The sequence below is a fragment of the Marmota monax genome, unplaced genomic scaffold, assembly GCF_021218885.2.
Source record: "Marmota monax isolate L192 unplaced genomic scaffold, Marmota_monax_Labrador192_F-V1.1 WCK01_AAM20220418_F8-fsc00049, whole genome shotgun sequence".
NCBI lineage: Eukaryota > Metazoa > Chordata > Mammalia > Rodentia > Sciuridae > Marmota > Marmota monax.
In genome coordinates this window covers 2368532-2396316 of record NW_026694221.1, presented here as the reverse complement: position 1 = coordinate 2396316, position 27785 = coordinate 2368532, and the positions used below count along the sequence as shown (strand labels likewise).

At 35.2% G+C, this 27785-nt stretch overlaps 1 protein-coding gene across 1 annotated transcript in view; it reads right to left on the bottom strand.

The window, feature by feature from the left end:
• Klhl1 (kelch like family member 1) overlaps positions 1-27785 on the bottom strand; it is a 404701-nt gene that overhangs the window by 25559 nt on the left and 351357 nt on the right. The window contains exon 8 of the mRNA XM_046466456.2: positions 19765-19927. Within this exon, the coding sequence (XP_046322412.1) occupies positions 19765-19927 (163 nt within the window). The remainder of the gene's footprint in view (positions 1-19764; positions 19928-27785) is intronic.

Sequence of the window (27785 nt, the reverse complement as noted above, 5' to 3'; positions counted from 1 at the left end):
AATGATCTAAGGTTATCATCCCTCACTCACTATGTATTTCCTCATAGACTGATTCCCTGCTTTCTTTCACTAAGACAACAAATTAGATGTTGAGAGTCTGAAGAGCCAAGAAGAGTCTAATGCTGCAAGTAAATACTCTGACAACATAGGAAGTGGCATCTGACAGTTTCATAGCAAGAGAGGAAAGGTGACATTTCAAGTTAGAGTTGAAAGATGAGTAACAATTTGTAACATAAAGAAAAAAGGAGGAAGCATTACGTACAGGGAAAGCTTATGTGTAAAGACAAGGGTCATGAAAGGTCATAGCCGGTGATATATAAAGATTGGCAGATATATCATTCTTATGGAAGTGGTGATAGTGAAGGACAGGAAGAGATGCAGCTGGTAGGATGAAAAGATTAGACTGAGAATAAAAGGAGTTTTATGTTAAGCTATGGAGTTGTGATTTCATTCTTAGGCAACGAGAAAAGGACAGAAATACAACATTTTTAGGGGTCATTAGTTTCCTAGTTCAGTTTGTTACAAATATTGACCAGCACATACTTTGAATGCTAGGAACTGGCAGGAGATTCAAAAATATCCTTAAGTAAACTTTTTTAGAAGTCTCCTGAAAATAGAAAAGAGTTGAGTTTTCCCTACTATTTTTCATAACTGTTTGGTCAGCACCTATAAGTTATGTTTTACAGTTTTAATCAGTTTTACACAGTGTTTAGACACCAAGTTTCAGTGCCTTGATACCTACTTATCCAAGATAATACTACTCTGGTATATATAATACTATTCTAGTATGAACTATACAGCAGTTCTAGGAAATACATCTTATATTCAGTAAGCTGTGTCCAAATCTGTATTAAAGTGGCTTTGTGCTGGGGAATGGTGGTACTTATCTGTAATCCCAGTGACTTAGAGGCTAAATAGGAGGATCACAAGTTCAAGGCCAGCCTCAGTAACTTAGAGAAACCCTAAGCAACTTAATGAATCCCTGTCTCAACATAAATAAATAAATTAACAAATAAATAAGTAAATAAAAGAGAAGAAAAAGTGCTGAGCTATAGTTCAGAAGTAAATTATCCCTAGGGTAAATCCCCAGTACTCTCCCCCAAAACAACAACAACAATAATAAAAACACCAACAACAACGGAATATGATTTTGCAGATGTTAAGGCCCAGGATACTTTTCACTTTTTCTTTTTTTTTGGGTACCAGGGATTGAACTCAGGGCACTCAACCACTGAGCCAATCCTATTTTGTATTTTATTTGATGACAGGGTCTCACTGAGGTGCTTAGCATCTCGCTTTCAAAGCCAGCTAAGGCTGGCTTTGAACTTGAAATCCTCCTGCCTCAGCCTACCAAGCTGCTGGGATTACAGGCATAGGCCATTGCACCCAGCTTCACTTTAAATTACATAATCTCTAGAGTATGACTCTATCAATAATGTGATGATTCTGAGATTTTAACCCCACAAGTTATACAAGCTAGGAAGTTATAGTTTCAGATGCTGGAAGAAGGCATAGTCTCCTGGTCCCAGAGAAATGCCTTCATCACTTACAGTACAATAGGCAACATGAGTTTCATGTTCATGTTGATTTCCCTTGACCCCAAAGGCCCTCCAGGGTGATTCACAGAGATTGAGGCAAACACTGCACATATAATGAGTCTATTTCACTTTTGAGAAATCTCAAATTTAGGAAGGGCTATTTTTTAAAGAGAGTTGCCAGCAAATCTACTTGAACTTTGTCCTGAAGGGAGATATTATTATTATTCAACGAACAAAGCTGCTCTCAGCTGTAAAGGAAGACATTATTTCCCCATCTTTTATTGATGTTAGACATACAAATATCCTTGGAAATATGGTGTAAATAAAAATTGTCAAAATTTCTTGCTTGGAAAATATGCAGAAATGTTAAAACTCCATGGAGATTTGTCCACTAACCCTCTTGTCCTGAGCCATCATAGTCTCAGTTCAAACAGCTGGAGGAAGATGAGATGGAAGAAGAAGCACAATATTTCCTTTAAAAGTCTTTTATGGTGCACAACTTACTTCTCACATAATTTTTTCAGAGCTTAGATATATGATAATTCCTAACTGGTAAAATGTTGGAAAATATTCTTTTTATTGTAGGTGCCCTTATCCCTCAGAAATAATTGGTGTTTATAATATCATATAAAAAGGAGTAAATGAGAATTGGAAGACAATTAGAAGTTTCTACCAGAAAATTTTCCAGCCCTATGTGCCATTTTGAAATTGTATTTACTGTATCCTAGGTAACTTTTTACTAAATGTGTAGGGTTATTTGTACTCATCTCTCATTAATAAATGCAAGTATATCTCATTTGAAAGTATTCACTGATCTCACATTGTCTCGTTCCCTGAAATTTATAACTGTACTCTGGGTAAAATTATTTATTATTTTGCATATTTTGCCAATCATACATACTTAAAGGGTGGGTATAGAAAAATTTTCCAAACCCTTTTCTAAATATTCAGAGATTTTGTTAATTAGCTTGTGGATTAAATACAATTTTTTACCCACTGTATTTCATTACTCAGAACAAAAGCTACCAGAATCTCACAATCCTGGTTGTGCAACACCTCTGAAACAACTCTCTAGATCCAGAATTCTGGTTCCTTTGTTTCCTAATCAATGGAAAATTCTTTAATCTAATCCCATGAGGAAGCTTTTAGAACCTGATGTTAGAGTACTTCTGCATTGCCTTTGTTATAGTTAAAGCTTTGTCCCAGGGTTTCATAAACTGACTTCCAGACCACTCACGTATAATCGAATCAAGCCTTTATTGAAGCACACCAGTGGCGGCTGACCAGAACATAAAGCTGTTCCCCTGATCAGCCCCGAACAATTGCAAGGGCACTCCTTATAAGCCTGAAAACTGCAAAAGGGATGTTCGGGGAGTCTAGCCAATGCAAGCAAGCCAGGTTACAGAAGCGGGACTACAGTGCAGTCAAGCAGAGGGAAGCCTAACCAATCACAGTTAGCCCAGTCACCCCAGTTATAGAAACAGAGCCCCGTTACCCTAGTTACAGAAACAATACCTCATTAGGTAGTTCCGTGTTCCTAAAGGTTTTTATAGCAGAAGGAAAAGAACATCTTGCTCCAGTCATGACTCTTCTACTTGGCATAGTTGTTTTACAGGATGAAGTCATAAAACAAAATGGAGTCACATTTGCTCCTACTATCACACCTTTCAGTAAACTTTTTCATGCAAGGTACTTGTTAGAGCCCCTGACAGGGCAGTGAGCAGGATTTCATGAAGTTTGCAACAGGTTATATGATGGCTTTTGTTCCTGCTTACCAAGAAATGTTGGTACATGTTGTAAACTCAGCCTGAAACTTGCTGCCATTATAACATACAGGTTAATAAACAAAGTTATGGGTTGAAGCCTAATACAGAACATCAAAATTTAATTATTACCCCTTATTTACTAACATAATTTGACAATTATAGATATGCAAATTAATACAAGTAAATTCACCATATCCCCAAACTTAGTAAAATTCACCAACCTAAAACCTGGTAGATGGACACATCATTCTTCTTTCACGGTCCTTGTCAACTCCCTCTCTCCACCTATTAGAATCCTGCAGCTTCCCTTTTCTTTTGTGGCTATTCCCTGTTTCCTCTAATATGATGTTAGCTCCTTGAGGGCAGACTTGAGTTATTTTCTTTGGTATATTGCCATAAGCTGTACCTGTTTGTGCAATTTGAATAAATAAATAACATCATGGTTTCCCATTTTAGAAAAATGAAGATTCATCTATAAAAACTACTTGATGAAAAAAAGCTCCTCTTTAGGTTCTACTGAAATAAGATTTTGACATATGGCAGTGAAAAGTATTAACCATGTCTCTTGTGAACACAAAAGAAAGATAAATTTAAATTATGTGAATTAGAAAGGGGTTCATGGAAAAATCAAAGCCTAAACTAGGCTTTAGATGGTCAAAAATACTGTAAGTATTTCCATTTAGGATTTAGGCAGAATAAATCTTAACATATATATTTAATATTTCTTGACCCGATGTTCTCAAGTGCAATAAAATGAGTCTTATTAGTATTGATCTTACCACAGGGAATTTAATGCACTTGAGGGACTAGAGATATATTAGGTTATTGGTCTAGAGAGTTTTCAAATGTAAGCAACTTATATTTGAAGCAAACATTTGATCAGGTGAACATCTGAAGAAAGGAACTAAGTTGTTTTAGTCAGATTTTTCACTGCTGTGACTAAAGGATCTGACCAGAACAACTATAGAGGAGGAAAGTCTCTTTGAGGGCTAAAAGTTTCAGAGGTCTTAGTCCATAGAAGACTGGGTCCATTTCTTGGGGCTCAAGGCGAGGCTAAACATCATGGTGGGAGAGTGTGGTGGAGGGAATCAGCTCACACTGTGATCAGGAAGCAGAGAGTCCACTTGCCAGATACAAATATATACCCAAAACCATGCCCCAATTCCCATCTCTTCCAGCCACACCCTACTACTTCAGTTACCACTCAGTTTATCCCTATCAGGGGATTAAATCACTGATTGGGTTAAGACTCTTACAACCCAATCATTTCTCCTCTGAACCTTCTTGCACTGTGTCACATGTGAGTTTTGGGGGTATATCTGACATCCAAACCATAACATAAGTGGATGGTGGGAAGAGGTCAGTGCAGTTACTGCTGTTAAAAGAAAAGTGGGGTCAGAATCCAGGCAGAAAGATGAGTATATGAAAAGGCAAACATGTGTGTGAGCCAAGTGTGTTCAGGGAATCTGAACAATTCAAGTAGAGCTGGGATAGCAGGTGGTTGTAAGGCAGATAATGAGAATGACAACTGGATAAGAAAAGAGTGGTCTGTATCTAAGGCATCACATTTCAGACTGAGAAGTCTGAAAGCAACTATGCTAAGTGTGAGAAGTAGAATGAATTGTTTGCTGTTACTATACTCTGTAGTTCTAAAGCATGATTTATCAAGAAATATTGTAATATATCTTAGCCAGTCTACTATTGTAGTGGGAGTCTAATAATTTTATAGTATCTTTAGCAATTATAAATTATTTTTTAACTACAGCAAATAGTTACAAAATTAAAATGGAGCCATGGCACTGCCCTTTTAACATTTCACAACATCTTTACCTTGGCCTGTGGCTGCTATATGACCTGGAGCATGCCTTTCAGTCCAATTGTTTCTGTCCACTCTCTCGCATCATGTCCCAGGAAAGATTTTCTAACTTTTGTTTGCATTTCATACTCAGAAACATGACACAAATTATTTTTCCTCTTTGGAATGTTTCCTTGTTGGAAATCTGATATCCATAAAGCCCTGGCTGAAAAACCATTTCTTCTAGTAGAGAAATCATAAATTTCCTGAGTTCATTAGTAGCCAGAAGTGATTCAGTAAATGAGCACACTAATTTTTTTCTTTCTCTTCTTTTATAGATGTGTGAGACTAAGAGTAAATATCATACAATTTGGGGTTTCAGACTTAAGAAAAAAGAATACCAAAACTTGAATATAAAAATAGAAATAGAAGGGCTGGGGTTATGGCTCAGCGGTAGAGCACTCACCTAGCACCTGTGAGGCCCTGGGTTCCATTCTCAGCACCACATAAAAACAAACAAATAAAATAAAGGTTTGTGTGAAACTACAACTAAAAAATAAATATTTTTTTTAAAAAGAAATAGAGTATTTAAGGCATCATACAAGTGCCTGTCCATATGGCTTTAGGCATCATGCTTGATATTGGAACATTATTAAAAAAAATACACATCGATTCCTACAGAACATAAATGGCATAGCTCCATTATTAACATGAGAGTCTGAGTGAATGAATGAGTTGGTTTTGGGATAGTGAATCATGAAATGGTTGTGTTGTTTTTATACTTTCCAAATGTGTCAAATCATTATTAAAATTCAGGCCTACTTGTGGGTATCTTCAGATAATATATCAGTATCTGTGTATGAGCTAACTTAAGGGGAAAAAACTAAAAAAAAAAACAAAACAAAAAAACAACCCCCCCCCCAAAAAAGAAAAGAAAAGAAAAGAAAAAACCCAGAAAGATCTTCTAGCTTCAATGTAAAATTTGAAAAAAGCATGCCAAGGCAGGAATCAAAAAAGAAGCTAAAAAGAATCCCTAATGCATACATTGTCTGGTGAGTCTGAAATTATAACCAATCACCATAACACATTGTCTATTCACTGGTTTGCTATATTTTCCTTATTCACCAAATAAGTTTTCAGCTGTGCTGGCCTAAGAAGATATATCTACTCCTTAGCTTACTCCATCTTATTGGGATACTGACCAAAAAGTTTCATGAAATCAATCTAATTTTGCTTTTGAATCCATCAGAACACATTTATCAATTTTAAGCCCTAAGCCAATTTCATAGTTTTCCACAACAAATGGTATCAAAATAACCTCAACTTAGGAGGACTGTGCATTGTTTTTATTAATCTTAATTGGAAAAATTGTTTTAAAAATATTTAGAAAAACATCAGCAAGGTTAGAATGACACATTAGTGATATGATATATGAAAAAAAAAAAAGAAGAAAAATTCCCGTCAGCAGAATCAAGGCGGGGGGGTGGGGGGAAGAAAAAGTCAGAAGGTGATATGGTGATGTGAAACAATTTTCTGCTCTGGGTCTGAAGTGAAAAAGGTCACCCTCTCATGATTATGCTTCTGTGTGAATAACACAGGAAAAGCACACAGGCGTTAAGAGACACTCATCAAACCATAGAATGTTGAGGCTATTAAATCACACTTCAGAGATGGGAATAGATGCCCAAATTAGAACCATGCTATTTTGATTTAAAGTAAACAGATGATATAAAGTAAAAAATAAAATAATGAAAAGTGTTTTCATAAAATAAGATCCAACTTTGGGATAATTTACTTAGTTAAAATGCAAATAATTTCAAGAATGTAAACTTCAAATAGTATTAGGATCATATTTTAATATCTGGCATGAAATAAACAGAATTTCTAAAGCTATTATATATCCTAGGTAACCAATACACAACCTGTAAAATGAATTCATTTGAATGCCTAGAAAATATAAACGTGGCATTAGAAAAAACTAGATGGAAAACTGGTTATAATGATGTGTGAGTACTTGCCATTATATTCTCCATTAAATATCATATTCTGTTTATTTCTGATTAATATTGGAAAATACAACAAAATACACATATATTAATATGTTTCAAAATAAAGTTATAAGAAAGTATTACGAAGCTATAACAGAAGGTAATCATTAAAATAATCTAGAATAAGATAAGTAATATATTAAAATATTAATGTGTGTATTCATTACACAATAACATGATGAATTAATATAATGATGAAGCAAGGAGGCTTTATAAAATCCATGTATCCATTTTAATTCCTTCTGATAGATATCACTATTTCTAGGAAGCTTGTACAATTATTTTTATGTAGCATCCTATCACTATGGGATCATTAGGATGCATGTACTTTTAATTCCTTTTCACTCCTATGCATCAACTTTCCAGAAATGGTGATGGTAGAATTTTGGGGTTTCCTCAAAAATTGTAGCCAAAAGAAATCTTTCAGTAATATTCAGAAATATTATTCCATATTGAGGATGCTACAAGTGGAAGGTTTGAAAGAGAAAAATATATAGTAGAAAATAAGTCTGATCAAACACAAAAAGATATTAAAGGGACAGGTTGCTATCAGTTTGATATCCATGATTCTGGTCAATTTTTCCTTTCTTACCTAATAGATTTTGAAAATAATAGAAGATCAATATTAAATAAATAGCTAGCAATATATTTGAGAGTAGATTTTTGACAGCAATTAAATCTACTGTGAAAAAGAAATTAAGGGTTCTAAATGCTCAATGGTAGGACATAAAAAGCACATAAGAAAACAGAACAGAGTACAACATAGAAAGTGTACATCTTTTGATAAAATAAAAACATCCTGCAGTATGGTTTAGATATGTGTCTTCCAAAAGCTCATGTGTAAGATATTGCAAGAAGGTTTAGAAATGAAATGATTGGGTTAGAAGATCCTTAACCCAGTCAGTGCACTAATCCTGTTAGGGATTAACTGAGTGGTAACTGTAGACAGGTAAGTTATTGCTGGGTTGCCGCAGTCTGGCTGGGCACAAATAACCGGGAGGTGACAAGTGACTTGAAGGTTGAAACTGGAACTGCTTTTTGCGGGAAAACTCAACGGGAACTGAGCGGGAACTCAAGGTAGCGGGCACCCAAAGTAGCAGGAGCCGCTTTATTGCGGGACAGTAGAGGTATATATACCTAACTGATTACACACAGCTTGACTCAATTAGCATCATCTAGATACAGCAGTCAGCCAATAAGGAATCCCTCTATCTTAATGGCTTGATGGCGTTGTTTCACAAACCACTCCTCCTGGCAAACTGCCAGGCACCATCTTGACTTGGTTGCAGCCCTCAACACTGGGTCTCTGGAAGCATACCTTTGGGGTATATATTTTGTCCTTGTTGAGTAGAGTTCTTGTTCTGCTTCTTAATGGCCATGTTCTGACCTGCTTTCCTCCTCCCTCTTCTTCCACGATGTTCTGCCTCACCTCAAGCCCTGAGGAATGGAGCTGGCCTTCTACGGACTAACATCTCTGAAACTATGAGCCACCAAATAAACTTTTTCTCCTCTAAAATTGTTTTTGTCATTTGATTGTTCACAGCAGTGAAAACACTGACTAAAACACTTATTCTCTGAGCAAAAATACATGTATTATAACCCCAAATATTTAAGAAAATGTACATTTGGTGATATAGGAGAATTCTTAAGATGACATAAGTTACTGTTAATTGAAAAAAATAAGAATAAAGTAGATAGTAAGGAGATGAGTTCAAGATTATGTAGAGAAACTTAAGAGAAAAATTTTGCCTACATTAGAAATAATAAATATTATAAACAAATTTATGCTGCTTGAACTACAATGTTGAAGAAAAACAATCCCCAGGTTAAGTGGAAAAGAAAGAAAACATTTCAAAACAAAAGACACCACTTAGGGTAAAGAAATCAGTGTTCAAACCCTCTACCAATATACATGCACACTGTTAGTCAGCTTTCCTTTGTTGTGAGCTCATACCTAATAATTGGTGGGAGTGGGAGTGGGAGTGGGAGCAGGAGAAGGAGCAGAAGCAAGGGGCAGGGGACAAGATTAAATCCCCAAGGGAATGTCCTCAAGGTCCCACTCCCTCTATCTTCCTACAGTTTCTACCACTTCCTAATAATCTTCAGCTCTGAGTCCCTCCATAGATGAATCCATCAATGAGGTCAATTACTTCCCCAAATTCCCATATCTGAACATTGCTGCACAGTGAAGCAAATCTTCAACACATGAAACTTTGGGAACATTCCTGATCCAAATCATAATACATGTTAAATGTAATGTATATATTTATATATGTATTCATGTGCATGTGTGTGTGTGTGTATGTGTGTCTATGTGTATAACAAACCAAAGAGCTGAAAATAATAGGAAAGTAATTAACAAGTCACAGTAGACAGAAACTTCCTTGAGCAGAAGAAAGACACGGTTGAGAATCCATTGTTAAGAAAGACAAGATTGAGATTATTAAAGTGGATCTTCAAGAATTAACTTTCAAAAATGAAAAGTAGTCATCTGATTATACCATGGACTATACTTTTAATTTCGAGATAGATATGACAATTTTTTTTTTACCTGTTGTCTTTCTGATTCCACACCCTCTTTGTTATTCTCAGCTTTTGAGTGGAGGCTTTGCTTCCTGATTTGTTGTTAGAATTTGATAATACAGGGTGATAGAGAGACTAAAAGTCTAGGGAAGAGAAACAGTTTTGCTCCATTTTGTTTGTTTCAGGTTTCTGTGAGTGTCGACTCACCCATTCTTCACCCCAGCAAGTCTCTTGTTTAACATTAGTTTCATTTAGTTTGCAACAGAATTAATCTCATTGAGACAACTCAGTGTCATTAACATCAGCAAACTGGGACCCTCTCCTGAGCACTCTGGGTCCCAGGACAAGGGGGCCCTCTACCATGCTGAGGCATTGACTCCAGATAATAGTGACCCAGTCTCAAATGTCTTGAGTTTGTGTTACATCTGGCCCTTCCCTCCAAATTCTAAATCTTAATGATTTCAATGTCTTCTTTCAGTTCTCCTGTCTAGGGGAACACTGTGATATAGTATTCTCTTCTAGATCTTTAAGTTGACTAATTTTTATTTATATTTAACAAATCTTCACATTAAATTATCATTGTTTAGCCTAACTGATAAAAGGTCTGATTTCTGTCTTTTAATGAAAAATTTAACAACATAGATATCAATGAGAATCAAGGTGTGAGTTGTGAAAACATGTATAAATGATAAAAGAACACTGGATTTAAACACACCCCATCACCAAAAAACAAAGAAACCAAAAACAGGCTCTGTAGCACATATAACTGCTGGGTCAGTTTGACATGGCTAAGGAACAAAGCACGAGGCAACCCACCAATCTGGCACCAACAGAACCACCTGTCAATCAGTGGGGTCTTCTGACCAATCCCAGATCTCAGCAAGCTCCCCCGACCAACCTCAGTAGGACAAGGGACTCTAAAAACCTCCCTTTCCTGTTCCAAGCCCTCCCTTCCTGCCCTAAACCCAATAAAAATTCTAATCTGGCTGGGCCCAGTAGCGATTCGCCTGACCCACCCTGTTGGTCTGGAGGGTCTCCTCCCTGGGAGCAAATCTCAGTAAAGCCTTGTTCAGCAACCTTTTAATCTGCCTCCTTTTGGTCACTGGTGCCTGACCTTACAATAACTGTAATTCCATCAACGTAGAAGGCCAAGACAGAAAGATTGTGAATTCAACCAGCCTTGGCAATTTAGTGAGCCCCCTTTCTCAAAATAAAAAATAAAATGGCTGGAAGTTTGGCTCTGAAAATAGTAGCAGAAAGAATAATAATGAAATGAGTTCATCAATTCAGAAAGAATTAATATCCAGAATATATGAGGAACTCCACAAACCAAACCCCACCCCCCCAAAAAAAAAAAAAGAACACAGGAAAAAGACTATAGCATACAGTTCTAAAAAAAAAGGTATGTAATGGATAATATATATACTAAAGATGTTCAGTTTCATATATTAGAGAATATGGATTGTTTGGTTGTTTGTTATTTTGGCCTGGTTCTTTTTGCAGAAAGCAGCGTTTCTCGGCACAGTCCTTGTTACTGACATCTCTTAATTCCTGGAGTCTCCATTTAGGCTTCAGCTTTACCTTCACAGCTTAATGCATCACACTTTCAGGGGCAGCCCACAGGGATTCTGACCCTGCTACACTCCCTGGCTAACTGGCTTTTTAAAAATCTTGGTGGATGCACTCATGACCCCTTAACTCCAGAATCCTGCATTCCAGCAGAACCTGCAAAACTTTGATAATGGCAAGGCTACTGCCAGTTTGCTTAGTAGACGGGCCTTCTGGGATCATGGCTGCAACAGCTCCTGAGTGCCTGGGAAACTAAGAATGGAGAAACAACTTGCTAGGTATCCCTGTGCAGACAGGATGTCCCCAGAATCTTTTCTCAAGAAATTTTACCTTCAGCCTTCTTGAACTTTCAAAGGGTATGGTCTTGGCAAATTCCTGAAAATGCCTTCAAGCCATCTTTCCTACAGTCTCTGTACAAAATACTTCAGTGACTGTGACTGCAATCTCTTCAACAACTGCCTTTCCCAGGTTCCAGTTTTACATGCATTTTTCTGGCCAAAGTGCAAGTTTTAAAATCCTTTAGCTCTGCTTTCTGATTCTGATTCTCACAGTAAACTTTTGAGTAAAGCTGTCAGCAAGATCCTTCCACTGACTGAATGCTGAGATGCCTTGAAATTTCTTCTGTCAGACTGGTTTGTCCCTCACCTTTAAATTTGTCCTCACACAAAGTCTCAGGACATGGGCAAAACTTAAAAAAAGTTCATTGCCAGAATGTAATACAAATGACCTCTAGTAAATTCCTAATAGAATCCTTATTTCCTGCGGAAACCTCATGAGCACTGTCTTCACCATCAGCATTCTAAATCTTCTGAGCTTCCACTAGAATTGCACATTAAGCTCTACTTATAAAATTATAAGGCTTCTCCAGCCTGTATCTTTAAACTCTCTGAGCTCCTCCCACAAACACACTCCAAAGACTTCTGCACCTTGTGGTCAAATTAGTCATAGAAACAACCCTTTACTTGGTCCCAATTTCTGTGTTAATTACCTTTGTCTTGCTGTGACCAAAACATCTGACAAGAATGATTCAGGGGAGGAAAAGTCTATTTTGGCTTATTTTGGCTTTGGTTTCAGAGGTGTAGTCCATGGTGGGCTGAATCCATTACACCAGGTAAGGCAGATCATCATGGCAGAGAGTGTGGCAAAAGAAGGTAGCTCTGGTCATGGTGGCCAGGAAGAAGAAAGAAATATAGAAAATGGGGCAGAAGGAAATATTAACCCATTCAAGGAACACCCTAGTGACCCACCTCCTCTAGCCATACCCCACCTGCCTACAGTTACCCTGGGATAAGTCCGGTTCAAATTAGGATGGCCTGATCAAGTTACAGCTCTCACAATCCAGTCATTTCACCTCTGAACATTTCTGCATTAATATAAGAGCCTTGGGGGACATCTCATATCCATATCATGACAACTATAAAGACTAAAATTTCAGTTATAGGTCTTCATCCAGCTCAAATGTATAGATGTGCGAGGACATATGCAAGGATATTCAGCATTCTTATTAGTAAGAAATAGAAAGTAATAAAATATTCAGCTATATCCAGTAGTTGAGTATAGAAAAATGAATAAATAAAATTTTGGGATACTAATAAAAAAGAATAAACCACAAAGACCATTATTAGTATCATCTTTTATTAAGTTTTGAATTTTTAGACATAATCAATAGAACTATGGCAAGTAGAAATTAATGATAAAGAAAACAAATAAAGCACGCATAGCTTCTGTATATGCTCAATGTTGACTAAAAACAAAAATAAAACCAAATAATGACATTGACAAAAAGCTAATACAAGATTAAATTAGCAATAAGGCTAATGTATACAAATTAAAAATTCAGGAGTATAATAACAATATAAAAGGATATACGTGAATTGATAATTATTACTGGTTATTAAATAAGAAACAACGTATAACCGCTATCTGTAAACCTTAGAATCTCAGTAAAAAAAAAAAAAATTAAAGGAAATAAATTTTAAAATGTTCACAAAATTTCCACCATAATTTCTTTCTGCTGCTCAAGAAACTATACTTTTCCAGTCGTCATATCTGTGGCCCTGGTGCTCTGGAGGCAACTGCTGGGCCTGCTGCTGCTGGGCGGGCTCCAGGCTGGCAGTGCTCCTGGGGCACCTCTTGGACTACATTGGCAAGAGCTGGGACGTGGACCCCTGGCTCAGATTGCCATGGCTGCTATTTGTTCCCTTACTATCTCCAGCTGTCCCCCAGGTTACCTTCCCACATTGGTACCTGTGTCCAGAGTATGAATACAGCTTCCTGTGAATGAGGAGTCTGGTTCCCGAGTTTGGCATCTGCAGCTCTCCTGTCAGGGTGATGTCCTCCCCAGCAGAGTTATTCCAGCTCATGAAGGGGCAGATAAAAAGAGTCAGGTTGTGATGACACACTTCTACTTGAGAACAAGTCCTTTAGAGCAGAAGCTGGTGAGGTACCTGGAGAGTACTCTACAAAAGTCTCTTCAAGTGAAGTTTCTGTTCAACCTCAAGGTCTGCATTCTCCTGGATTTCACCTGGGGCTCAAGAGCAAGAACAACTCTGCACAATCCTGCTCCAGCTTCTGCATTTCTAGAGCAAGTCCATGTCTTCCTCTTCTATGCATGGAAACTCTATGGGCTTCTCTGGTTCCTTGTCAATGAGCTCTTTAACAAGATCGTTGGCCTCCAGCACATCAAGGCGTACCTCTTGATAGATAAAACTGCCATTTTCAGTGATGCAAACCTGAGTGACTCCTACTTCTCCAGGACCTCTACATGTTCTTGTATGACTAAGCAGAAATTAGTGACCTCCTCACAGATCTAGTGGACACGAAGGGGGTTGATTCCCCGCAGCTGCAGGGGGATAAAATGGTGCAGATGGTGGATAGGATGATGCATCCTTACTAAGGTGACTGGGACTGGGCTGTGTAGTAAAAGGTGGCCAATAAGTGGGTCATGGATGTGATCCATTCAGCTCAGACCTGCCAGCAGATGCTGCATGCCTAAACCTTCCACAGGGACTCCTTTTGACCCAGGAGGCGGTAGCAACTGGTGATCAAAGACCCATACCCAACACCTGGATTGATCCATTGATATGGAAGAAGCCCTTTGAGATACAGATTGATGAGATTGTCACAGAAACCCTGCTGACGAAGATTGCACCATGTGTTGAGGTCTACCTTACTACAGGCTACTGCAATCTGACCCAGGCCTACAAGGACATGATCTTGGGCATACAGGCAAAGTACTAAATCCTGCTGGCCTCTCCAGAGGTGAATGATTTCTTTGGAGCCAAAGAAGTGGCAGGTGCACCCTGAGCAGTAATTCTGCAGCAGGTATGTAGCCTGAGGCAATAGAAGCAGGTCCAATTACAGGACAACTAGTAGAGGAACTGGAAGTTTCATCCCAAAGGCCTGTATCTGGCAGAGGGCAGCTTTCCCTGTCTTATGCTGATTGGTTCTAATTTTGGGTATAAGTCAGTTTACTTGGGCCTGGAGGCTGAGATTATCACTGTTACAGAGAAGTGAGTCCTACAGCAGCAGTTTCACCAGGAGCAAGAGCAGCTCTATTTGCAATCAGGTGTGGTATCCTCACCACTATCTAGCCACTGTGTTAGCAGGTGAAGCTGTGGGTGAAGATGGTGACTTGGCTGATAAAGATCTTCTTCTGAGGACATCAGAAATAGTCTTGATGAAGATGACAGGCCTGATGGGTATCAGCTCCTTCAGCCAGACTTGAACAATGACTCTAGTCTGGTTGTTCCTGTGAGCTCTTGCAGGGACAGCATGGCCAAGGGTCAGGGAAGCCCTGGCAAAGCCAACTGGTCTGTTGTGTTGCCATAAGGGAAGAGGCCTGCAGGGAGTGGCTTGACCTTGTACCTATCCTTACTAGGAGACCAGAGCTCCTCAGAACCCTATAGAGTTCAGGCCAGGTGCCCAGGGGCAAGACTAGGAGGCATAAACAGAGGACTTGGCAGGCAATCACATGCATCTTGTGACTGACCCCTGCATCTCTTTCTGCACTGAGGAACAGCTCTGCACTAACTTGGATTCCATGTGTTTAAATTCGTGGTGTTTTTCTGAGCTTCCTCTGTCAGCATTCTTAATTCCAATGGCAAGAAATCATAACTCCAGGTGAAAATTATAAAGTTCTCTTGACTCCCTCACAGAGAAAAACATAATTCTTCATACATAATGTATCATACTGTTATGCAGATCAAATATTAAAATTGATTATTTAATTATTATCAATTATTAAACACTCTCACTCACATCTTGTGCAGGTGGTGGAAATGGGGTTCCCCTCGGTGGAATGGGCTGGCTGACAAATGAAAGCTATGAAAAATACAATGATGAAAAAACCAAAGGACACAGACAAGAGTTTCAAAAGCACGGACAGGACGGGCAAGCCAATAAGATAGATCAAGCTTCTATACACTGGTAAAATGGGTCTGTGCCTGCTTTATTTGTATAGGAAAACATCAAAGGCCTTCCATAGAATGTTCTTCACCAAAAAAGATTAAAGGTGGGCTGTCCAGTTCCCAATGGGTTACGCCTATCTCCAGAGCTACTATGAGGGATCTTCCTAGTAGAGCAGAGATAAAGCTCATGCACATTGGGCAATGTATTGCTGTGGGAGAGCCATGGATAGTTCACAATGCCAAACCTAAATCTCCATGGCTACCATACCAAGAGAAGAGCCACATGTCATTCCCAGATGGCTTCCTGCAATATACAATAAGATATTGCCTTTAACATCACATAGCATATGCATCTTAAATGATAAATGACATCACAGACTATATCCATTAAAAATGTTTGATAATTAGAAAACATAGACAAGGACACATGGTATAACAACTATGTATGATACTACTCTAAAAAGAAAAGTAATACAACAAAAACAAATATAAATATTAAGAAATCAGAGATAATGTTTTACTAGTTTACTGTATATTTATCTTCCTAGAAATCATTATTATAAATTAAAAAACAGAATTAACATCTTCATTTAGTAAAATGACTATTATATGCATTATGTAACTTCAATTTTGTATTTATTAACACACAAGTATATGAACAAATATGTAATACACAAGTATTCAAATATATAAATCAATGTGAATAACCTCAGAAGGAATAAACTATGCCAAATTCAAAACCATTAAAATATATAAAGTGTGATTTTGAAAGATAAAATTATGGCCATGTTCTCAGATGAAAGCATTGCAAATACAAGGCACCTACAATTTCCTCAAATTAATGTGTAAATATTTCTTCACAGACAAAAATCCAATAGATTCCTTTGGGATGTGGCTTTTGAAGTATAAGAAGTTTATCTAAATTCAAATGAAATTATATAGAAGATAACCAACCAAGATAAAATAGGAAAAACAATAAATATAAAAGTGTATCTTATCTTTGAATTAAACAGAATGTAAAATGTAACATAAATGTGCATGTATGTGTATGTACACATAGAGTGCTAATTCACTTTTTATTCCTAAAATAATATGACACTAGAATATAATTTAAGTCTAAAGTAAACCTGAATGAAGCTTTCCTTAACAAACTATGAATAAAAATATAACTTGCTATAAACACATTAACATTGAATTTGTATGTCAATAATGTATAGAAGTTAGAAGAGAGAGGAAGTCAGCAAGATGGTGAAACAGACTTCCCATCATTCTTCCCCTAACAGGAACATCAAGAAAAATAACTTCACGAAGAGTTAAGAAACCTAGGTAAGAGATTATAACACCCAAGTGTAGCACAGAAATAAGAAGTCATATCAAAAATGTACAGAACAGATTTACATTGTCTATGCCCCATCCCCCAAACCCTAGGCAGTATCACATGAAGAGAAATACCCCTTAGAGGAGGAAGAAGGAAAGTGGAGATTGAACTTTGTCCCAGACACCAACAGGGGGCCTCCCCAAAGAAATCCCAGAGGCAGGCCAGCTTCCACTGACCCAGACTTCAGGCCACTACTCATGTACTGAGTCTTGATGCCTGAATTTTTGTGTCATGCTGGATTCCAAAGCTCCAGGAGGCCTGCAGGGTGCATGCAGTCTTCAGGTCTGCCATAACACCAGACCAACCCCAGAGATTATAGAAACGTGGGCTTTTTATCATTTCATAAGATATTTGGAGGCTACATTGCCAAAATTTGTTGGCAATATAGCCAACAAATTTTAAATATGTATTTCCTTTGGTCCAGTGAGTCTATTTCTAAGTATCATAGGATCTAATTTTGGGGCCCAGAAATATATGTACAAATATGTTCAAGTTTATCTCTGCTTGCAATTCTGAAAAATTAGAAACGTAGATATTTAAGTATGAAATTATTTAATAAAAATTAATAGAGACTAGTTACTTTTAGTTTAATTAATTTCTTAACAAAGAATAGACTGATTCATAGCCATACAATGCTTATTTACAATTATGTGAGAGAAGCAGTTTATTTTTTAACAATGTACCATAATAGTAGCTGTATTTTACACACAGTCACATATATTTTAAAAAGTATTTAAATTTTTACAGACTTTAAGTAACTAAATTTGATAGAGGGATTCATTTAATATGCAGTCAGTAGATACAGATAATATTTATTATACCCAGGCATAATGAATAAGGCAGACAAAAATCTCAATACTATTAAATATATATGTTAGTAAAAAGAAACAGAGCAATAGCTTAAGTTATTTCAACAACAATGAGAAAACAGTTTGGAATATTCCACACAGTGTTCTCATTTAGGTAGGATTAGTTGTAGTAATTCTCCATGTGGACATTTTTGATGAAACCTAAACAATGAGAAAGATCCAGGTACGTCAGTATTGATGTGAACAGCATCTCAGCAAGGAAATAAGCAAATTCAGAGTCCCTGAATTGAAGTTAGGCCTTGGCATATTTGAGTCACAGTTAATAGGGTAATCTGATGGAAGTGTAGTGAACAAAATAGAGTAGACAGGGGTAACATCTAGTAGGTCCTCTTAGGTAAAGATTTGCATGGTATTGTAATTGCAAAGATATGTACTTAACAAAGAACTCACTTATTGTTACCATGCGTACAAGGATTTCTCTAGAAGCCTTAGCCAATAGACTGTAGGAGAAAGGTGTAAAGATACCTCTTTGAAAGTTTTTGCGATTGTCCAAGTAGGTGGTGCCATTGGCTTTGCCTAGGACTACAGTTCTAACAGGGGAGAAAGGATCTGGAATTTATCAGACAAATGATATTAGGCAATGTACTCAGATATTTTTGCTTGTCATGCTTGGTGATGCTGCTAGTCTCTAGAGGGTTAAAGTCCAGGATGCTTCTAGTCTTCAATGCACAGGACATAACTCTACCTTCAACAAATTATTTTCTGGTACAACATTTCAACAGTGTTGATGTTGAGGATTCTAGGCTTAAATTCTCACTTAGGGTAATACTAATGGAGTTGCTTAGATGCCCTTCAATAGACGAATGGATAAAAAAAAATGTGGCATTTATACACAATGGAGTATTACTCTGCATTAAAAAATGACAAAATCATAGAATTTACAGGGAAATGGATGGCATTAGAGCAGATTATGCTAAGTGAAGCTAGCCAATCCCTAAAAAACAAATGCCAAATGTCTTCTTTGATATAAGGAGAGTAACTAAGATCAGAGTAGGGACGAAGAGCAGGAGAAGAAGATTAACATTTAACAGGGATGAGAGGTGGGAGGGAAAGGGAGAGAGAAGGGAAATTGCATGGTAATGGAAGGTGACCCTCAGGGTTATACAGTGGAGGGGGTAGAGAGAGAGGAGGGGAGGGGAGAGGTGGGGAGGGGGGAGGGTGGAGGATGGGAAGGGCAGCGGAGCACAACAGACACTAGTATGGCAATATGTAAATCAATGGATGTGTAACTGATGTGATTCTGCAATCTGTGTATGGGGTGAAGGTGGGAGTTCATAACCCACTTGAATCAAAGTGTGGAATATGATATGTCAAGAAATTTGTAATGTTTTGAACAACCCACAATAAAAAATTAAAAAAAAAAAAGAATAATATTCTAAAATATAGAGATTTTGAGACCTTCTCTCAAAAAGATTGAAGATACTTTCTAAATTGTTAGGATGGATCGACTAGTCTATATTAAAAAATTTTAATAATCAATAAAAAGTAAATCTATTTTTAATCATTTTAAAAAAAGTAGACAGAAAGTTATAATTATGCAAAGAAGTATATTTTGAAAATAAATATTTAGAAGACTTTTGAAGGGTAGTTTTTACCTATTTTTTTTCCAGAAAGGTTATAAATAATCTCATAAAATATATTTGACACTTCTCTAACCGGAAATTAAAGTAAAACATTTTTGGTTCCTGCTTATATGGAGAGAGCATTGGTCTTTATTTGTCAATTATCCAAGCAGACTAAACCTTAAAACATCAACAATTTAAAGTATTTAAAATTTTTTTACTGAATCAGTTTACTAATAGTTGTTTTAAAAATAAATTTTCATTTATTTTTTTTCCCAATAAGAAAATTAAAGAAAAATCTACTCACCTGCCATTCAATGATGCTACACCAACTGTGCTCCGAGCAATTGACATGCTGGCTACAAATGTCCACTGCTGACTCTGCGGATCCCACCTTTCCACTGTATTCAGATAGCTCCAGCCATCATGGCCTCCCACAGCATAAATAGGGCCTTCAAGCACCGTTACCCCTGAAACATGGGAGAAATGCATATTTGCTGGTAATTAACAATATCACACTATACACTTAAAAATCTGTTAAGAAGTATGTGTTTTTCTGACAATATAATGAAAATTAAAATGAAAGACTTTGAATGGATTTCTTTCACAGTGTAATTTTAAAAGTCAAATTAATAGTACAAAACTATGATCTCATTCATCATAGACTCCTGTTGATAAGAAACACTTGCAATATGGTAGAAACTATCCACTATTCATCTAATAATTCTATAAAAGTGAGAGCAAATTTAAACCAAAAATAAATATTATGACCTATAAGCTTTATAAAAGAAAAATGATTCTTTTATAACTATATGAAGAAAAATAATCTGAAAATCAGAGATGGTATCTTGTGCCTCTACTTATAAGGAATATACACTGCAACTGAAAGTTCTCTTATTTTCAGCAAAGTAATGTGAAAACAATGTAATATTATCAATTTGTATTTCATGCTGGTATTCTCTATGTGTTGGCTTACAATAACTTCATAGTAAACTTATTTGTAACTTAGAAAATATGACTTCCATCATATTATTAGCCAAAATCACCAACACAAGCAATCAAAATAAACAAAGTCATTGTGAGTCATCAATGGGAGAGTGTAATACAACTCCATTCACTGATTTTTCCAGTAAGTTTACTTCTTTATAAATAACTATTTAAATATTATGTTAATATTAACTGAAGTGATCTTGATTTTCTACAGATAAAATTATGGTGACGATTTCACAAAAGGAAAAAATTCATGCCTGTTAAGAGCCCTGAGATGTCTGTAATTTTGCCCTACTTCCACACTGAATGGATTACCACAGCTTTATACATATTGATTGATAAGAAGATATGACTCCTGTGTCAAAGAGGAAAGGCTGTTCATTATTCTTAGCAACAGCAGTAGTCAAAGTATCACAGATTTGGGAAGTTTTTTTGTTTTTATTTTTACTCATTCCCCCTTCATTTCCCACAGGGTGACCAAAGAAGGTGAGTAAAGTGGACTTTTAATGTTTCCTTCTGCCAAATGAACTTTAGACAGTTTCTTCCTACCTCTAGAGCATCGAGAAAATTATTCTGTATTCCTTTGAGATGTAAATCCTCCTAAAATCCTCCTGTAGATTTGTTACTATCTAAGACTGTCTTTCTCAAGGACCTCTGAGATGCCCTTAGCATTGAAGATAGTACCTATATTATCTCCCGGTCTCTCTGGGTGGGGAGGAGCCTAACTTCATTAGCACTTTGCTCAAAATTATAGAACAACCTACCGATGTGAAAATAGGAAAAAAGTTTGCTTTTCTTTTGTAAGGCCAATTCGTAAACAGATTTCCTAATATCCTGCTCTCCTTACCTCAGCTTTTAAAACATACCACTTGTGCTTTTAAAGCTGAGTTGAGCCTCAGTTCTCGCCTTTTTTCTGTATTGCAATAACCTACTTAAGTTTGCTTAGTACAATTTTTGCTTTGAGAAGTCTCAACTGAAGTCCCTATGTGCAGAAGTTTGAATTACAGGACAGGAAACTAATTCATAATGGCCAATAAACATATATTTCCATTGTTCTGGAAAGAGACATTATCTTTATGCTTTTAAGCTAGACTGCTTTTTACTTTGGTGAAAAGAACTTTGTTTTCCTTATTATAATAACATCCTTTTAAATATAGCCCAGAAAAAAAAAGCAGTCAGTGACTTGACTTCAGAAATGTGCATACATATGAGAGACCCTAGGGAGAATTGTCTCCCAACACTGGTATGAAAACAAAATGATTTTTATTTATTTATTCATTCATTTAACCATTATTATTGAATGACTATTTTGTGTCAGGAATTGATATTAGTACTAAAGACACAAAGATGTAGAAAGCAGACAAAGTTCTGGCCCTCAGTGGTCTCTGCAATTAGTCAATGAGTATTTAAGTGAAATGGAATAAGTGTATGATTCACAAGTAAGCCTGCTTCATATATATTACACAACTATATTGTAATAAAAAAGTACCTGACTAGAATAATAAATGCTGTTGTATGTACATTTAACTTATTAATCCTGTTTTAAATACACTAGTAAATAGGTATACATATAAAGGGCTAGAGCTCTTGATTGATCATAGTAATCTAAAGTTTATGCCTTTTGACTTTAGATCTTGTTCTTCCATAGGTCACAGTAAGAAAGAGAATGGATGAGAAAATGTGAAGGCTGAGGCTATATACATAGATGTGGATAAAACTACATGGGCTTTTAGAGAAGTATATGTAGTTATTCACATGTATCAATAATAATTACATTTATTGAGATTGAAAATTAAATAATAATGAAGTTTTAAAAGTGATGCCAGAATCAATTTTTATTGAGTATAGAATAAATGTACATTAGCATTTGAATAGTTTGTATTCTTCAGATTAGAACACACTAAAGATATGATATTTGTCAGAAAGGGCCACATCTTTAGCATGGCCTAATAAAGCTAACAAATTCTATTTTTTATTCTAAGCCCCCCAAAACATTAAATGTTTATAAAAAAGAGGGACAAATTACTATAATACTTATTTTGTTTGTTTTAGAACAAATGATTTGGTTGCAGTAGGGTGATGACAAGAAGGAAATTGCAGTTATCCAAAAGTAGAATTCGGTAGCTTGAACCTGTAGATTTCAGTGCAAAAACACAAAAATAAAAATATTTGAGATATGTTCTAGGGATCTTGTTGTTGTAACTTGCTGAAAGACTGGTTGATTATATGAATAAGAAAGGTGAACCAAGAATAACTAAATTTATTAATCAACAGAAATTTTAGAGAGAGAAGAGGTTTGGAAACCATTTCAGAGGAAAATTTGAGAACCTTACTTTGATGCTTCATGTTTGAGGGAACTAAATAGGTGGCTTAATGTTTGTGTCTGAGATTCAAGTAATGTTGAAAATCCTGGCATATATTTTGGAGTAATCAACAGTTAAATGACATTTAATATTAAAGAATTTGAAATAATCAGTTAAGAAAACAACATGAAATAGACCAGAATCTAGCCCCATGTAGCCCCAATATTATTTAAAGAACAAAAAAATAAGAGATGAAGAAGTGGAGTGTAGGTAGAAAGAAGCCAGAAGCTTTCAGTATTTAGAAAGCAAAGAGAAAATTTCCTGGTTACCTTGCTTTCTCTCTGGTATCCTCAAGAATTAGCTTTTCTCATTTTATTCAGCTTTTATTGTTATACATATTAGATGTCTTATTTAGAGCCAGATATTCCAAGACCAGAAATTAATTTTGTGTAATTTATATTTTAAATTTCCTTTTAATATGAATATTTAATTATGTAATCAAATGTATTTGTCACCACCATTTTGTTTTGTTTATCTATGTGAAAGATTTTCATCTAGCTATATCATTTAATTAGGCAACTTTCTGATTCTATGTTGTAAATTCCTTACTACCAAAGTGGGACATAAATGTAGTAATGATTTCACAGTGTTATGGAGAGGATTACACAAATTAAGGTACATATAGCATTCAGAACAGAATCTGATACATTTGAACTCATTTGATTTTTAAAATTGTTTTTAGTTGTTGATAGACATTTATTTTATTTATTTATTCTTATGTGGTGCTGAGGATTGAACCCAGTGCCTCACACATGCTTGGCAAGCACTCTACCGCTGAGCCTCAACCCTAGCCCTGTCATTTGACTTTTATAAGATACTCCAATTGTTATTAACTTAATACTCAAGTCTCAGACATAAAGGAAAGACATAAAGGAAATTCAGAGCATATATGTAAAGACTCTGTAAATATCTGAAAGGCTTCATATAGTTAGTAATCAGAATAACTAGGATATTCAAGTAAAACATCTTTGGGGAAAAGTTTTAGATATATAAAAATGTTTAAGGTATAATGCAGTTAAATGATGCTGAAAACATTGTGAATTAAGAATTCTTATATATTGCTTATGATATTGAAATTTAGGATTATAATTTTGGAGGTGAATTTAACAAGGTTCACTGCAAATATGACAATGTTGCTTTTATAAAATTTGAAATAATTTATAATTAAACTAATTATGATAGAAAACAAAATGCAGTAATTTATATGTAAGAAATAGAAAATATTTAATACAAGTCAAGAAAACATTTAGATAGGTCATTTATCCTTTAATGTAGGTATCTACTCATTTGCTCTAATGAATAATTAGGTAGTTCTTCATGTATCTACTAGAGATGGTATAGATTCTACATTTAAGCAAAGAATAAGACAACAAACATAGAAACACTGAAATATTTTATATATTAATGTTGTTTACATAACCAAGACATTCTTGGTGAGAATACAAGGTCTAGGGCAAGGTATAATGCAGGAGACTGTAGTAATTCAGAGCTCTGGCTATGAAGTATAATCATCTAGGGTGAAATCCCAATCCATTTCTATTAGCTGGGAAATAGTCAACCTTGGAAATACTAATTCATTGTAGTATGAATAAAAATTATATAGTTGTTTGACAAATAAAATAGTCATTATAGTCTGTTTTAGGAATGGACATTAAAGCTAGATGCTAAGAATTGTAAGCAGAATTTGAATTCCTTTCTCAAATATTTCAAATTATTGATTGAGTAATATATTCTTAGGATTGTTTATTTTAATAACATGTTTGGAAAATATCTATTTTTTTATGCTTTAGGCTTTCACATTCTAAAGATATTCTTGTAGAATGCCAAGAATTCTTGAGCTCTAGCTCCTATGGTTTGTACGTTTCTTGCAGCTGTGAAGCTTCCCTTGTAGAAGGGTCTCATTAAGGAGAATGAATAAATGGACCAGAATAATTTCAAAATCAGAAAAATACATTCAACCACTTCCTTATGTTTACTAAAAATATCTTTATGTTTATAGATGGAACAAGGTTAAGAGTATAACAACATTTTTCTGTTATCAGTGTTAACCCAGAATCCAAAAAATAAACATCTAATTAAAAAAAGAGAACTATCCAAAGTTATTTTAAGGGACCCAAGCTTAATAATTACATAATTAGTTCTCATAATTTAAAAAATATATAGATTTTATATTTTCAAAATATACTTTTTTAGATTGATAAAATTATTTGTATATTTTAAGTTAGGGCTCCTTGCACATATTAGTGCCTTAGGGAATTCTGCAGTGATATATTTATCAGAAATTTTCCATATATTTTTATTTAAGATAGTTGAAACAACCAAACTATCCCTAATTTTCAGGTCACAACATCAAATTAGCATTTGCCATCTGGGTTATAGAGCACTAATAAAAGAAATGGAGATTCAGGTCTTTGAATATGGAGACTAATTAGTGGGAAGTGGTCTGATTATACAGCTCATATGACCAATATTTACACTTAATAATAGAAGTTAAAACATCCACAACTTACATCAAAATACATTTTTCTATTTCCACATCTATGCAATGAAAGAATTTGTTTTCCTGAAGAAAAATTTACTTTTTTCTACCTCTATTATACTATCAATCAGAATATTTCTAAATTAGTTCTAAACTATAAACTGTTTCAATTTACAGGCATATGTTTTAATTATTGGAAACAATGACATAGTAAAGGCTTTTTTTTTTTCCTTTTTGGCAATGCTGTTGCTGAAGATCAAACCCAGGACCTCATGTATGCTAGAAAAATGTGCTACCAATGAGCAACATCCTTAGGCCTTTTAAAATTTTATTTTGTGATAGGGTCTCCTTAAGTTACCTATGCTAGTCTCAAACTTGCAATCTTCCTGCCTCATCCTCCAGAAAAGTGATAATTAAAGGTCTATACAACCACTTCTGCCAGTATTGTTTTACTATTTGCATTTAGCCATTAATTACAACCTAATTTGAAGTCTGAGTCTGAAAAAATATGAGTTATTTTTAAGAAAATAACATTTTAATGTATAATGTTTAATAATGTAGAGCACATTTCTTTTTAAATTCTAACAATGCAAATTTTTTTTTGGATTTAACCATTTTTAAAATAATTGTTATCTGGGGAAGACAGATATATCTAAAGAACCAGTGGCTTCATAATATGTGTACAGTCACTCACCAAACAACAATTTTATGTATCTATGTTTTGGTCAGGTGTGGACCACATATGTGCCAATGGTAACATAAGATCATAATGGAGCTGAAAAAGTCCTGTCATCTAGTGGTGCTATAATCCTGGTAATGTTATAGGGAAATGTGTTATGTGTTTGTGGTAATACTGGTGTAAACTCACCTACCGTGCAGTCAGTTTATAAAAGTACAATGCATGCATTTATGAAATGTACATAACAAATGACTATGTTATTGTTTTATGTATTTACTATACTATAATTTTATTATTTTTTTAAGTGTACTTCTACTTATTAAAAAGGGTTCACTTTGAAACAATATGTTGTATTATGCTGGCAGCAGCCTCCCACACCTAATGTTAAACATCCATATCTCTGGATTCCGTAAGAAGGGAATGAAATCAACATAACAAAGAGATATCTGCATTATATTACTCACAAAATCTAATGTAGGGAATCAACCTAGGTGACCATCAAATTATGAATGGATTAAAAAAGATAGTATATGTAATATTAATCAGCCTTACAGAAGAATAAAATTGTGTCATTTGAGGCAAAATGAAAGGAACTGAAGAGATTATGTTAAGTGAAATAAGCCAGACACAGAATATGAGGAGTCCATACTCTTCCTCAAATGTCAAAGTTAATAATATTAACCTAATTGAAGAAATGTGATTACAAGAGGTTGTGAAGGGTTTAAGGGGAAGTGGATAAAAGGACACCAAACTTGATGAGTGCATGATTCATATATTAGGTTGAAATATCACATGGAACTCATTAATATGTACAATATTAATACATGCTCATCAAAAATAAAAAATATTTTGAAAAGAGGTCATACGGAGTGTTTAATCCATACCATCTAGTTTGTGTAGAACACTCTTTGATATTTGTACAATGACAAAAGTGCCTAGTCACATGTTTCTGACTCCATGCCCATTATTATGTGCTGCATGGCTATAATACCGAGGTATAATTTACTTTAAATGTTTTTATTAAAGCCATCAAAAAATTTATCAAGCCTACATTATAAAGTAGCAAATATTTATAACTAAAGACTAGTGTGATAATTCAAATGGTAATTAAATAATTTTGCTTCAGAAGCAATAAATAACGGTTTACAAAAGTGAACACTTTATTTTTGCTCTGTGTGAATAATTTAAGAAAAATAATTTGCATAATAGGACAAATTGATAAATAAAATTATATATATTTACATACTTAATTTTATAAATTTTCCCAGTGAGTGTACACATTTTTGTGTGTATATTTATATATACAAATATGCATAGTCTTAAAAGTTTGCACAATAATATTATATATGCAGATAATATACAATATACACAAATAATATCTATATAATATGTGTGCATATACTATATAAAGTATTAGTAGACATGGGCAGAATACAATGTAGCATATAGCACAGGCACATTTTTCACACAATTCTACAAATTCATGCAGGCTTAAAAATGTTTTTTGCTTGATTCACAAAAAGAAAAGGCATAATTTATTTTGACATATTCCATTCTTTCCTAGACTAAGAATAGTAAGTGTCTATATTGACTTCACATTGAAATCACCTGGGAACATTTGGACAAAAATACTAAGATCTGTCTGGTTTATGGAGTTCTAATTTGATTGAAGTGGGACGAAGTCCAGATACAGAGATGTTTCAAAGTTTCCTCAGGTGATTCCTATGGACAGTGAAGACTGAGAATGACTGCTATGGTAGAAAATGATAATAGCAGTAGATTCATGGCAGAATATCTTCAACCAATCATCGGCTACG